Source organism: Plectropomus leopardus, chromosome 24 (assembly GCF_008729295.1).
Source record: "Plectropomus leopardus isolate mb chromosome 24, YSFRI_Pleo_2.0, whole genome shotgun sequence".
NCBI lineage: Eukaryota > Metazoa > Chordata > Actinopteri > Perciformes > Serranidae > Plectropomus > Plectropomus leopardus.
Window position 1 is genome coordinate 13239950 of NC_056486.1, and position 15937 is coordinate 13255886.

Genomic DNA, 15937 nt, shown 5'->3' on the forward strand with positions numbered 1-15937 from the left:
AGCTTTAAATATATGTATACCTTTGTCAAAAAGGCTTGAGAGACTTTCATAGAAAAATGCCAGAAGTCTCTGCTGATAATGATTTATCTGTTGCAGAGACAATATCGGCTCATTCATGGCCTGACCCACATATCAGTCATGCTTTTTGACAGACGTCATGATACTCAATTTACCTGCAAGGAACAAAGTTTTCATCAGCCAGGGATAGCTCTGAGAGCTAAGGTGCTTGTCTCATGATTGGAAGGTCGTGAGATCGAATCTTGTTTCAAAAATTCAACTGTGAGTCAAGTGCATAACTAAGTTCTCGACAGGAAAAATGTACTTGTAGTCAGTTAAAAATTAAATTAAAATGATATGTCGCTTAGCTGTATGTTGTAGAGTCTTTTTGGCTGATAAACAGTGTTTGTGTTGGCTTATTATACAATACAATACAATTATTATACAATAATGATAATATTAATTAAATATAATATAATATTTTATATTAAAAAATATATACATAATATATACATACATATACACACACACACACACACACACACACACACTTTATGTGTGTGTCTGTGTGTGTATATATATACACATAAAATACAACCTCACCCAATTGCTACTTCTACACTTATCTCTTAAACTTCAGCCGATTCTACGTTTTTCTGGTATAACCCCTGCTTTACACACCCCAGAAACCCTGGGAGGAAATACGTCCTCCCTTCCCTCCCACCCAACGGATAGAAGCACCTCCGGTTCTGGCGACGCTGGATTCGAAAAACCTTCAATCTTAGGTTTCACTGTCCCCCCCTTACAGTCCCTATCCCACCCAACCCCCGAACAGCCCCCCGCCATTTCATACCCCCCCCCCAGGCGTTAAAATTAAAACCCCCCATTTCCCCCCCCCCCCCCCCCCCCCCCCCCCTTTTTCCCCACCCCCCCCCCCCCCCCCCCCCCCCTACCCCCCCCCCCCCCCCCCACCCCCCCCTCACCCCCCTCCTCCCCCCCCCTTCACCCCTCCCCTCCCCCCACCCCCCCCCCCCCCTCCCCCCCCCTCCGCCCCCTCCACCCCCCCTCCCCCCCGCCCCTCACCAACCCCCCAACCCCCACTTAACCCCCCCCCCCCCCCCCCCCCCCCCCCCCCCCCCCCCCCCCCCCCCCCCCACCGCCGCCCCACCCCTCCCCCCCCCCCCCCCCCCCCCCCCCCCTCCCCCCACCCCCCCCCCCCCGAAGCCCATTCCCCCCCGCCCTCCCCCAACCCCCCCCCCCCCATCCCCACCCCCCCCACCCCCCCCCCCCCCTACCCCCCCACCCCCCACTACCCCCCCCCCCCCTGCCCCCTTCCCCCCCCCCACCCCCCCCCGCCCCCAGGGACCCATGCAGTGGACCCCCCCCCCCCCATCCCCCGCCCCCCCCCAGCAATGCACCCCCCCCCCCCCCCACCCCCCCCCCAGCCCTCCCCCCCCATAGCCCCCCCCCCCCTAACCTCCCCCCCCCCCCCCCAACCCCCCCCCACCCCCCACGAACCCCCCCCCCCTCTACCCCTCCCCCCCCCACCCCCCCCCGCCACCCCCCCCCCCCCTCCCCCACCCCTTCCCCTCCCACCACGCCCCCTACCCCCCTCCCCTCCCCCCGCCCGCCCCACCCCCACTACCCCCCCCCCCCACCCCCCCCCCCCCCGTTCCCCCCCCTTCCCCCTCCCCTCACCCGACCCCCCCCCCCCCCCCCCCCCCCAGCCTTCCACCAACTCCCCCCCCCTGAAACTCCCCCCTCCCCCCCCCCCCCCATCCCCCCCCCCCCCATTACTCATTTACCCCCCCCCCCGTCCCTCCCCCCCATTCCCCCCCCCCCCCCCACCTATAGCTCCCACCACCCCCCCCCCCCCTCCCACCCCCACCCCCACCATCCCCGCCCCCCCCCCCCCCCTGCCAAGTGCGCCCCCCCTCTCTCAACCCCCCCCTCCCCCCCCCCCCCCCCCCCCCCCCCCCCCCAAAATCCCCCCCACCCCCACCCCCCCCCCAGTGGAAAAAACCCCCCCGCCACCGCCCCTCCCCCCCCCCTAGCCTCCCCCGCCCCACCCCACCCCTCGCTCCCCTCACCCACCCCCACCCCCCCCCTAATCCCCCCCCCACCAATCCCCGTTCCCCCCCCCCCCCCCCTGCCACCCCCCTAATTCCGTTTCACCCCCCCCCTCCCCCCCCCTCCCCCCCCCCCTCCCCCTAATTACCCTTCCCCCCCTCCCCCCCCCAACCCCACCGAGCACCCCCCCCCCCCCTATACCTACCCCACCAACTAAGCGTCCCCCCCTTACCAGAGAGTTGGGGTGAACCCCTCCCCCACCCCCCCCACTTCCCCTTCCACCCCCCCCCCCCCCCCACTACCGTCCCTACTCCCCCTGCCATCCCCCCCCCACCCCCCCCTCCCGACCCCCCCCCTCCCCCCCACCCCTACCGCACCGCGCACCCCCGCCCCCCCCCCCCTCCCCCCCACCGCCCCCCCCCCCGCCCCCCCGACCGCCCCCCCCCCCAGCGCCACTCCCCCCCCCCCCCACCCCGGCCCCCCCACTCGTTTCTCCCCCCCCCACCCCCCCCCCCCCACCCCCCCGCCATCCCCCCCCCCCCCTCTCCCCCCCCCCCCCCCCACCCCCCCACACCCCCCCCCCCCACGGGGGCAACCAAGCCCTTTTCCCCCCCTCCCCCCCCCCCCCGCCCCCCCGCCTCCCGCCCCCCCACCCCATGGTCCCCTCCCCCCCAGCACCAACCCAGGCGAGAGCAGAACCACCCCCCACTCCCCTCCCCCAAACCCCTGACCCTGCCCCCCACCGGAACCCCCTACCCTTATATCCCCCCCCCCTCCAATATATAAGTTAACAGAGAGACCCCCCCTACACCGAACCACTCCCCGCTGACATCCCCACCCCACCCAAAGCACCCCCCATCCGCCGAGATTTAGACCTTTCATATTGTACTGATATCTTTCCCAATGATATACACACACACACACACACACACTTTATGTGTGTGTCTGTGTGTGTATATATATACACATAAAATACAACCTCACCCAATTGCTACTTCTACACTTATCTCTTAAACTTCAGCCGATTCTACGTTTTTCTGGTATAACCCCTGCTTTACACACCCCAGAAACCCTGGGAGGAAATACGTCCTCCCTTCCCTCCCACCCAACGGATAGAAGCACCTCCGGTTCTGGCGACGCTGGATTCGAACCTTCAATCTTAGGTTCACTGTCCTTACAGTCTATCCACCACGCCACCAGCCCCATCGGCATTCATAGTTTTTCTCCAGGCGTATTTAACCTTTTCATTTGGTAATAGAACTTTAAAATTTATTTGTCCCAAGTAAGCTTCAAACCCTTGGTTTCCGACAACTCAACTCAACTGGATGTTGTATTTCAGTTTTATCTTACTTACTTACTTACATAGTGTCAAAAATGCTTAATAACAGCACTTATGATGAGCCAGCTGATGCACAGGTGATAAAACTCTGGCAATGACACTCAGAGAGAAGCTGAACTTCCATAAGGAAGCGGAGAAATACACATGGAAGCTGCACCAAACAGTCAGACAAGGTGGCCCAGGTGATAAGAAACTGCCATGTTACCTAGAGGTTGGCGGTTCAAGACTCATGCAGTGCAGTGGACTTTAAAGGTTTAACTTCCATAAGGGAGGGAGGAAACACAGGTGATAAGATGCTGCCATGTAACTCTGAGGTTGTTGGTTTAAGACTTATGTGGACAGCAGACAGGAAGTGGCTGGGGGGGGGTGAGAGAGGACAGATAGAGAGTGAGGAGTGGACACTTAGCAAGTACTAACTTTAATATGTCTTATCAAAAGATGTCACAAAGTAAGAAGCTCAGTAGCTATCCATGTTTATAACTCTTCTGGCATAAACTGCAAAATTGTCTTGAGTTCCAGTGGACATTTGTGGCAAATTTGAGCCATGATAGATGCATGCCCTTTAAAAACAAAATTCTAATCTAATTATCATTCAAGTGAATGTTTGTGAATGTCAAATTTAAAGAAATTTCTTGACATATTGTAGTGGTGTCAAATCACAAAAATATAAATTCTTGCAGACATTTTGCATACATTAACCCTTCAGTCGGCATTGTAACCACACGGTTGACTTTCTCTGCAATAAAATTCACTGAAAGCTTGAAAAACCCCAACACATGTGTACAGAACATACCTGCAGGTCTGTTTTCATCAGCGAGGCTCCGGCTTCTACCAGATAATGACAGATGGTCCTGTGACACAGGGATGCAGCTCGATGCAGAACTGTCTCTCCGCTGTTGGTCCAGAGTTCAGACGGAGAGAGAGACAGAGCGAACATGAGAGAACAGCACCTCGTGTCTTGTGAGAGTCGAGCATCGCTGATGACCAAGCACCCTGCGGCTTTTGTTTGCTTTCTTATGTTTATTCTCTTTAAGATTTCGAATGCTTGTTAAGATGTGCAGCACATATAGATGGAGCGGGGCTCAGTGGAACAACATCAAAGCTGATGCTGCAGTCACGGGGCAAAGTTTCACAGTTTGACAACATGTTCTCAGCCACACTGTAACACCTATATATGTATATATACATTTTTTTAAGTTATGGTCACAAGCTTTCATAATTTGCTGAATTCACATGTAATATTTATAAGGTTAACACACATTTTCATGGACAAAATTTCAAAACTTTTCCGTGAACTTTTTAAGGAGCTGCGATCATTTTCTTTTTCAAGCTCCACTTGCCCTGCATTTTTCAAACATCATTTCAGCATGAAGGGAAAATGTACACGTAACAGTGAGTAAAATGTTGTCACGCATCGATACATATTATTTTTCTGTTATGTTACATTATTTTAATGGCATCAAACACGACAAAATCCGTTAATAATAATATAATATATATAATAATATAAATATAATAATAATAATTTTTCACCTCCTGAAACCTGGATCCACAGTCAACTGCATTCAGACGGTATTTTGAGTGCTGAGCAAATTAGTTTGATTTCTTTTGAAAACATGACAAAAAAAAAGAAGGCAATAAGCTAACTGGCAAGGGATGTCCTGCAAATTGCAAGAATGTAGTAGTTTTAGAAAATGAGTTTCAAAAAGCTGGGGAAAGGTTTGTAATTATTAAAACTCTACATGGTTATTTTTTTTGTTTGCTATTGTTCTTTATTTCCTTTTTTTTTTGTTTATGATCAGGTCATTTTCTCAGAGCTTTTTACTCATTTGTTGCAAATTTTGGGGGTAATTTCTTCTTATAAGCTGCTTTTTTTTTTTTTTTTTTGCCTTTTTCTCCCATGTTTGAAAGAAATGAATCCAGGTTGTTCAGGTTTAGAGGGTGTAAAAAAAAAAAACTTTTTCAAAACTTTTATTTTTTCCTCTTTCTGTGACTTTACCAGGCCATGGAAAATGTGATAGTGAAATGCCATGGCGTAACCAGGTTTTTTGTGAGCGTGGGAACCTTTTAAATTCTTGAGTAGTTTGGACACGGATGGATCCAGGACTTTACTTACTGTATTTTTTCTGTGACATCAAGCAGGTCACTTGGAGCTGGAAAACAGACAGATGAAAGTAGAGTGACATTTGAGCATGACTGCTGAGTATCAGTGACACACGACGATCAGCATTTGCGTTCAGTGGTTTTATGTGGAAAATGTATGTAATTGCTTTATTAGTATGAATTTCGTAATTCTCTTTATTGCAGTGGCAGCAGATGAACAGTGAGACTGTAACACATTAACATTACCTCAGGATGTGCTTTAGAATTTGGATTAGTTATCTTATTGTTGCAATTCTTATTTCTAGCAGTGTGACAACAGATCGATCGTAAATTGTCTCTTCGCAATTAAAGTTCACAGTGACATTTTACAAATTTCATGATGAAAACAAGAAGTATGTCTCAATAAATGTCACATCTGCAACAATTAAGGCCATGTGAGTCATTCACGGTCATTACTTGGTCAAGGGTGTACACACGAGGGAAATGATGATTTACATGCACACCAATTATTCCAAATATGACAAAATTGAAACATTTAAAAAGCTTATTCCACTTCTATATCTTTCTCCTTCTGCAAATTTAGCATTTTCCAATCAAGACGTGGGATACATCCATCTTGTACCCTGGATATGCTGATATCATTCTTTTATTATTGATGTGATAAATGGCATGTTAGGGCTCATATATAAAGTATGCACGGCTGCATGTATATGGAGGGTCATGTGGACATTTGTGTTTAGCAGAGATAACATGAAACTAGAGAAGCTGATGTACAGGTGAGTAAATATTTTAAAACTGTACGTGCTTGAAGCCTGTCTGCTTTATGTTCCATTATGTTCCCATGTTTTGAATCGTCACAAGTAAACTGGTGCTTAAAAAATTCACCAGAATGAAGAAAATAATATGTTCAATGCTCAAAATTTTGTTTTGTTTTGTCTGAATGTAAACAGCATATATATATTTATATGGCTGTCAGCTATAGTTACCGTTGTCCAGGATGTAGCGGACCGTGTCTTTACTTCCTGTGCCGACAGCATGGTGCAGCAGACTGCAGCCGGATGAGTCCAGCACTGTGAGGTCCGCCCCCTTCAGGTGCAGCTCCTGCAGCTTTGGGGCCAAATGGGGGTTAAATTCGAGAGAATGGAAAAGAGATTTTGTGACTGAAAATTCACTTCTCAATGAGGGGCAAAGTGTAGATGTGCTTTCTTTTCTAGTCTTTTTTTGTCACTTTTTATATATGAAAACCACTTTAAACATTAACAGAGCTTTAAATTGGCACAGCACTTGGATTTTTTCTCTTCCTTTGCTGAGGAGGATGCTGAAAAAAAGTTGCAGGAGGAGCTCTGTCTCTTTCTCCTCAAACAAGGTGAAGATGACAGCCTCGCATGCTGTTATGAGTTCTGTATTTCCACAATTAAAAGCACATATTCTACTCATTAATGGAGCGGTAGAAGCGCTTGCATTGTCAATATGGTCCTGCAATTATTTTACAATAGAATGCCTTGTGTAAGACATTTAAAGGAATGTGTCGACAAAATCGTTGTCAGAGGGCTTTTATTTTGTACCGGAAAAGGAAAAGTTGCGTAAAATCGATCATTCCTCGTGTCTATAACAGAAATCCAGACCGTGAGGTCAAAAAGTCTCTATGACCATTAAACTCCATGCTCGCTATTTCTGCTGATGACCGCGTGTGTCTGACTTTGGCGTTTATGAACTTTCAAGGCATAAAGTGGCTGGATGCTATACAGACGACGTGTTTTGAGCTTTTTTTATTTTCATGTTTAGAATGTTTAAATCACAAACTAACAGCTGTTTACTGCTTTTCAGTTAGGGACTTCAACTTACACCACGCTGCGTGATCCCTGTTTAATTCAGTCAAATTATATCAATTACACCTCATGGTAATTAATGTTCGCAGGGAGAAATGATTGGGTTTTTAGCCGTGCCGTGTAGACAGATGAATATTCAAACGCTGATGATGGGACTGGCGAATGAAAGTGTCACTCACCTTCTTCACGTCCTTGTTCTTCACACACTCAAACAACATCTCTGGCACATATAAGAGCGACAGAAACAAACGGAGGGAGATAGAGAAGATTAGATATAAATGTTGGAATTAAAACTTCATCAATATAATGTGCGTGCTCATCAAAAGCATTTCCCGCGCAGACAGCATGGTATGTTAATGTCATTAAGTGCTTGAAACACATGCTGTGCGTATGGCTAAAGCCAGGCTGACATATGAGATGAATGTTTATTAGGTTGACCTCAATACTCGCTCTCACTCCCTCTCCCTCTAAATAGCTGAGTCCTAATCCAGTTATGTTAGGCTTAGTGCGAGTGTGTTAGTGTGGGAGAGAGAGAGAGAGAGGACTTCAAAAATCTCTAAGAGCTTTTGTGGCTGCAAGACAAATCAAAAACAACACACACACCACAAAACCCAACACACACTTTGAATGTAGGAATTAAATGAATTTAGCCCAGGGAAGGAATTAAGTAAACCAGAGAAAATGAGAGCCAGCCTTAAGACATGAAGGGGAGAGGCAGAGGAGAGGAAGACAGGAGCGCACAGGAGATTTATAAAACCATAGAGGCGATGCTAAGACCTGCCCCCCCCCCTCCTCCTTCTTTCTGTCTCACACACTCATAAATTGGGCACACACACACACACACACACACACAGACAGCTCCCATAAGACTAAGACAGACTGACTGTCTCAAACTGACCTGTCTGACCCTATGGGAGCTGTCTGTGTGTGTGTGTGTGTGTGTGTGTGTGTGTGTGTGTGTGTGTGTGTGTGTGTGTGTGTGTGTGTGTGTGTGTGTGTGTGTGTGTGTGTGTGTGTGAGAAAGAGAGGACGAATGTCTGCATCGGAATTAGCAGATGCGTTGATGTTGAACACAAAGAAAGGTAGATTGAATTTTAACATTTCTGCAAGTTAATCGACTTTTTTTTCCACAACAGATTATGCAAATTCAGGTCCTGCTATCTGTTAATATCCCAGTAAACAAGTGTTCAGCGAAGAAACTCAGTTTCTTCGATTGGCTGCAGTCAGACTGAGAATAGTGCTGTGTCAAAAAAAAAAAAAAAAAAAAAAAAATTATCGAAAAATATACTCTAAGAATAAAAAGTAAAGTACCCAATGCAGAAAAATCTAACAAAAAAATACCAATACCTTAAAATTATTAGAGAGAGAAAATCACATCAAAAAAAATATTTCAATTTAAAAAAACCCCTCAAAGTTACCAGAAAATTTTTCACAAAATACCCCTCAAAATTTAAAATAAAAAGAAAGAAAAAAATATTTAAAAAATATGACAGAAAAAAAAAAACACCAGCCCCCCATCACAACATAAAATGTAAATTAAGTTCCTGCTGTCTGTCTATATCCCAGTAAACTCACCGAAGAAGCATTTCAATGACAATGCTGCATTAAAGGAGCACTAATGCAGCAAACAGCTTCAGCTAATAAAAAACTTAGGATAGCCCTTTTTTTTTTAATCTTCACACTTTGAAATCTGGAGCATCTTTCTTGTGCTGCTTTCATAAGCCCTTCACAGTTATTTATCCAAAAATCCATCTACGTCTAAGTAAAAAAGACGAGGTGAAGGTGACCTTGACCTTTGGCCACCAAAATCTGATCATTACTTCCTTCCTTGAATGTTATCTATATATATATATATATATATATATATATATATAGATATATATCTGTATATACAGATGTACAAAAACATGTGCCTGCGGCCACAGCTCTCCTCAGTGTGGAGGTATAAAAACTGAACCCGTCCCCTGATCCCTTGCTTAATTTTTGCTATAGTGCTCTTGTTGACAGAACACCCTCTCCTCACTGAGACACTAGAAGCCTCCATGGAGCGTACGGCTCACAGTCAGCTCTCGCTTATACCTGGTACTCCAGAGAAAAGGACCGTAACCTTGAAAGCAGTGTTTACCTGATATAGACAGTATGGAGGATGACGCATCTATTTCCCTGGGTGTTACATTACCTCCTGGATGTATGAGGGATTTATTTAACAGAATTTCACCTGAACTTTTTCATCCATTTAATGACAAGTTGCACTGTTATTCTGTCTGGGGTTTTTTGATCTATATAAAGTGATCAATTATTTCCACAGTAAGAAGCATAAAAAGTGGTTCAGTGGTTCCCAACTGGTGGTTTTCGGGCCCCTCTCCCATTCTGGATGGACTGCAAGTGACTTGTGACCATGTCAAATTTGTGAAAAGTACACTTTATTTTTGTACAAGTACAGTGAATTTGTTGCACAGAACTTTTATTTTGAATAATTTTAATTGCACTTCTTGCAATATGTTTTACCATTCTGTTTTTAAGCTAAAAGTTAGTTAGATTTTGTCAAATCAAAGTGAATATGTGGTCATTTCTTTCATGTGTGGACCTTGAACTAATGACTAAGGAGAAATCTGGACCCAGTGGCGGGACCGGTTGGGAACCACTGCCTTAGATCGTTGGGATCCTGACCTGTCTGATGGTCACAGTGTTCCTAGATGACATCTTATAATTTAGTAAGTAAAGCTGACAGAAATGATGAACAATATATAATAAGATTTATCTTTTAAAGATGTAAATTTATGTCCGTATATTAAACAATCTAAAGTTGTCAGGAATACTTTCCTCTGAGTCGTCTCTTTGAGAAACAGCAGCCCGACTGTTGTTGCAGAATTTGACTGATTTCCATCGTGACTTTAATGACTGACAGCGAGAACTGGGTTGTGTTCAGCTCAAAAATGCAAAACACCAAAACTGGAATCAAACGCAAAAACTGCTGGCGAAGTCTCGGCCAAGAAAGCAACTAAACTGAACCAGATCATGGAGTGAAAACATGCAAGTTCCCAAAGAGAATAAAACCACAGTGAAGCTGACAGAAAAGACAGCTCAGGCTCCCACACAGCCAACTCCCAGCATGCAAAGTGAGCGCAAAGAGACAGAGGTTGAGAAAAATATGTGTCAGAGATGAAAACAGTCTGTCTGGAGACACAGAGGCTGTCTCACTTCTTTTTCTAAACCCCCCCCCCCCCACACACACACACACACACACACACACACACACACACACAAACACACATTTCTGTGTCCTATAGGTAGGTTGTTAGACCGGCTGTAACGGCTTGACGTTTGATTTAAAGATTCATTCAAATTTCACGTTCGACACAGAGCTGAACCTCGTAGCTGTCAGGTGCGTGTGTGTGTGTGTGTGTGTGTTACCTTTTTTCTCGCTCCTTCTCCGCTTCACTTGTCTTTTGGCTCTTTTCCTGCCTGGACAAAGAGATCAACACAGACAGAAAAGCTGTTCACCCACTTCAGTGTCTCTGTCCACTTTGCATTTACAGCCAGCTACAGTGCAGTCCTCATTCTCAAACACTCAATCACGCACAAACACTGATGTACACACTTTGTCTTAATATGGACAGGTAGCAGTGAAATTTAATGGTTAAGATGACAGAAAGAAATGAGTTGTCAAGAAAATTAATCTACAATTTAAAAAAGTGTAAAATGATCATCTGTTTTGTCGTTTAAACATGCAGAGACAAATGAGACATTAAAATTGATGAGCAGCTTGGAAAAGATTGAACCTCTGATGCTCCCGTACTTTCCTGCAGAAGACTTTAGTTTGCTCAGACACACACACACACACACACACACACACACACACACATGCATACACACACACACACACACACACACACACAGTCCAGCACAGGGCAGAGTGAAAACTGCTTCTAATATGTTGAATACAATTCAAGACTCACTCTCCCTATTTAATATAGTTGTACCAGACCACAGTTGAAACAAGTAACTCTACAAAGTATATCATTGCCCTTAGGTTTTTCTGCGCCCACACTCATTCGTTTTTTTTTTTGTTCCGTCTCATGTTTTGTGGTTTTCATTCCCTTGCCCTGAAGACATCCATATTTAATTTACTATATGACTCACTACATGGGATAAAATGATCGATTGTTGCCTACAACACTCATTGTCATTCACAATCCTGTTAAAGGGTTATGTCAGCAAAATCGGGTCTGAACCCAGCATCAGGTAACAAAAACAAAACCATTCTTATTTTGAGGTGATTATACACACAAAAAAGCCATACTTATCATATTATATTCCATTTTTGCCAATACATCCCCCTAAATCCTAAACACTGGGTCTTTAAATGACAATAGTCTTAAACATTCATAAAGCCTCCTTCATGTGTCCTGACAGTATTATGCACAGCCCCTCAAATAAAGTGTGTCTCTAACTAGACATGGGATGTGACCTCATGCGTCAGCCTGAGCAGACAGGCTGGACAAAAAAAAACAAAAAAACGCATGTACTTCTTTTGTCAGTGCGATGGTGTTTTAATGAGCACAGTACTGTTTTGCTTTAATGGCTACCAGTATGTTTTAATGAGCAGAAGGATGTGACACGGGGACTCGACTCGAACTGACAATATAACAAGAACTTTGTGTAGGGGTTGTTAATGAATGAAAACTTAGCCGAACACACACACTCACACACAAAAGAGACACATCAAATGCCCCGCCGTATCACATCACAAAGTCTTGTGGCGGCGTTCTAACACCTGCATTCACCTCGTGCTGCTTTGTTGAATCTTTAGTGATTTAAGATGAAGTTGTACGTGAGTGAAAAACAATCCCTCCCTCTGAGTTCACAGTCAGTTGGATACATTTTCTTGTTAACTAACTGTGTTGTGTTGATGATTTGCTGGTTTAATAACAGTGCAAACATGTGTTTATGAGTGTACTGACCTCAGTCGTGGTTTAAAATCAGAGCCTGTGGTGTTGGAGCGATGGATGCATCCCGCCCTGCGAAACACAAACCAGTAAATAGACGACATTTAACAGGAAGCAGAATGAAAAAGCAATGAAACTCAATGACACAAAATGTAAAACAAAACATTTAGCCCCGAGCAGCAATTGGTGGGTTCAATAACAAGACATAGCTCAATTGCAAAAATCATAGCTAAGTGGTAAAAAACAAACTCATTCTCTAATGTGAACGTGAGCGGTGCAGAGGTGCAGAATTGTAGAGATGTTGTCCAATTCCACATTAGGAGAGACTAAAGCGCTGTATACACTGTGCAATTTTTAACTGTCCCAGACAAAAGATGACAATTGGGAAAGAAATGTGGTGAAATCTTTGGTCAAACATTTCTTAACTTGAATGTAGCAGAGAGCAGAGCAGAGTTGCAAATCTGCTGTCCGCTCTTACCACTACAGCGGCGTGGATGGATCATGCAAGGACATTTTGTTCTTGCACATTTACATCGACACACGTACGTCGTTGCCTGTGATAGGCATTGTCATCGTACAGTTTTCAATTTATCAAACTTGACTTCTTACCCAAGTTTATTAAGATCCTGTCGCAGAGTTGAGCTTGCACAAAACTTATAAGATTAAAAAAAATCTAAGTCAGCAGGAGGCTTAAGAGTACTGACCTGGTGAGTTTGCTGGTCACAGGGGTTGGGTTGTGCATCAAAGCATCACCGGCAGAGCTGTCACTGTTCACTCGATGCCTCTGAGAAGAACTACAGCACAACACAGGAAGCAAAATCACTGAACAAACTCAATCTCTGAGAGCTTACAGCTTTTCCTGTACTAAGTTCAGATACTCACAGTATGAAAATGTATGAAGGAAAGATGTTCTGCAGAGTACATTCTTAATGCATATTTTCCCCTATATAAGAATCTTTTTTTTAACATCCCTGTCAGTTTCTTCAAAGGAATATAGTGTGTGTCAGGAGGCATGTGTAAGCTAGTGATCACTGCCTGCCTTCCAATGTCAAAACTACAATCCACAACCTTTTTGTCACCTCCTCACTGCATTCACTTCACTTGTAAGAATGGATCCTTGCCAGATAGAGTTGAAGAGTTGAACGCTGAGATAATGAGCATGAGCAAGATAACGCCAGTGGTAGAGAAAAAGGAGAAGGAAGAGAAACGCATTTTGATCGGTGTGAAAGTAGGACAAGCTGAGGGCATACCAAGAGGAAGAAGAAGGTATATGAAATTCTCTCAGAATTTTCAGTACGTGAAGAATCTCCCTAAACATGACTGTGAAGGAAGACCAGTACGAGTCTCACATAAAGTATCAAAACAGCAACACTTACAAGGACAAACGGGATGCAGAAGACATAAATACATACAAGTCTGGTTTCAGTACCAGAGTATTGGTGGCCAAACTGAAAGTCGTTGGGTGGCACACCAAGAACAAAAGCTATAAATGATTTTTAGTTGTAGGCTTGTTGAAAACTAATTCTAAAAATCACTAATGTCTGACGGGCATCCAATAATGTCAGTGAAGTTAACATTTTAAGTTAAAAAACGAACCTGTTTTTCTTTTTTTACATAATTTTCTTGTTTTATGTTGTTTTTTAAAAACTGATTTCTTGTAAATTTCTTCTTTTATTGCTCGCTGCCCTCTTCCCATGTTTTTGAAAAGAAAAAAAAAGAACAATTCAGTTTGCAGGTTTGAAAGGATTAAAGACAATAATGGGGGGTATTGGTTGGGGGTGGTTAGCAGCAATTGTATCAGTCCCCTTTAGTTTTTTTACAATAGGACTTACAATTAACTCCTTGTGTTGACCACAAATCTGTCTGGACAAAGATCCAATTCTCATGTTGAAAAGTTGATCTAAACTCACAAACTCTCTTGTCCTGTAGGTTTTGACTTTCATCAGCAGACTTAACTTGACTTAACAGTTGCCACTAAAATGTAAATGTCCAAAATTTCAATTATTTTGAGCCTTTATGGCAATTACAATCCTTTTTGACATAGAAGTTTAGTTTGACAGTCTAACAAGAGCTGGCAAAACTCAACTAAAGGTCGATTTTCTCCTGGATATGTGATTGTATTGTAGTTGGAGCTTTACAATTGTGGTTTCCAGCACAAAACATTTACCACAATGACGGACGCATCAATCCACCATAAAGGCAAGCGTCTGTGGTTTAGTTTTCTTGGTTTTTCTCTGTTCGTGTTGTGAATACACTAAATATAAACTCAAATATTACAAAACTCTACTGGAAAGGAATTTCTGCCACATCCGTGTGACTGTGACATCTCAAGTTTTCTTTCCTGAAATACACCTCGCTCACATTTCAGAAATTCCCTGACCTGACAGCCTGATTGTGTCGGCTTAAACAGATTTACACCTGCTGCTGAAGTGTCAACCAACGAAGTGAATCGGCTCAGAAATCGTTTTTTTTAAAAACAAAATGTTTGGTGTGTGGGTGTGTTTCAGTGTGTTTGTCAGAGAGACAGAGGGATGGAGAGCAGAAGAGAGAGAGGTAATTATAGTGGGAGGAATAGCGTTCACCTCTGGCCCTGCGTGGGCAAACTGCTACACTGAGAGAGAGTGTGTGTGTGTGCGCGTCTAAGAACAGTAGATTGGTGTGACTCTCGAGTGCTCTGACATGCATTTCTCTCTCCATCCAATGTTTTTTCTGACTCTATCTTTTCTCCTAAACCCATCTCTCCCTCACTCTGCCCCTGCCTCTCGGTCTCATCTCTCCTCCTCGTCCTCCCACTCAGTGCACTCAGCATTGCAAATCAGCCCGCCAACACACGTGCGCGCACACACACACACACACACACACACACACACACACACACACACACATGCGTGCGCACACACACACATAGCCAAAGGGAAGTGTTGTGAGGATCAGCAGGTTGTGTTGCTCTGCCTTTACCTGTTACTTTATTTGTTCCCTCTTTTTTTCTGTTCTCAACACTAATCTATATGTTCGCAGAAATGTTTTGATCCTCTAAGTGTTGATTTTACCCCGCTGTCATATTGTCTGCATTGTTGCTCCACTAGCTGATAATCAAAGTGTTCAGACTTGTGATCGTTAAACTCAGATGGCATGAAAAGTAAATACAGTTCCGGGCTGTAAACCAAACAGCCTGGTACTCTCAGAGCTGTTAGCGAGGGTCAATTAACTTCAGTGGTGCTGTCAGCACAGCGAGCCCACTTATGTTTATACTAATAACTACCAGTCATTACCAAAATGGTACAAAAGAGCACTGATGCTAATGAGTAAACACTGCATTATGCGAGCGGTAAAAGAGACGTTTTTGTTAACCGGAGGATTCATATCTGTCATATTTACAACAATACTGCACTGTAAAATATGACAAGTTGACCTTACTTAAAAAAGGAAATATGACCATTCATCTGAATTTATGATTGCTTTGTATCAAATTCTTAAGTTTACTTAAAATGTAGTCATATTTACTTTATTTTGTAAAGTTATTTTGTAAACTTGAAAATGACAATTGAAATTACCTTGTTTTCTGAATGTTGGTGACTTTAGTCAATCAAGTTAGTCTGACTTAACTGAAATAAAAAAAATGTTAACCAACTTGAAAGAATTACGTAAAT

At 44.4% G+C, this 15937-nt stretch overlaps 1 protein-coding gene across 5 annotated transcripts in view; it reads right to left on the reverse strand.

The window, feature by feature from the left end:
- Positions 1–15937, reverse strand: part of dgkza (diacylglycerol kinase, zeta a) — a 115334-nt gene that overhangs the window by 4782 nt on the left and 94615 nt on the right. For all 5 annotated transcript variants that reach the window (XM_042512879.1, XM_042512880.1, XM_042512878.1 and 2 more), the window contains 7 exons: positions 12992–13081; positions 12303–12359; positions 10756–10803; positions 7518–7560; positions 6496–6616; positions 5523–5559; positions 4200–4299 (listed from right to left, as the gene is read on the reverse strand). In XM_042512879.1, coding sequence (XP_042368813.1) covers positions 4200–4299; positions 5523–5559; positions 6496–6616; positions 7518–7560; positions 10756–10803; positions 12303–12359; positions 12992–13081 — 496 coding nt within the window. The remainder of the gene's footprint in view (positions 1–4199; positions 4300–5522; positions 5560–6495; positions 6617–7517; positions 7561–10755; positions 10804–12302; positions 12360–12991; positions 13082–15937) is intronic.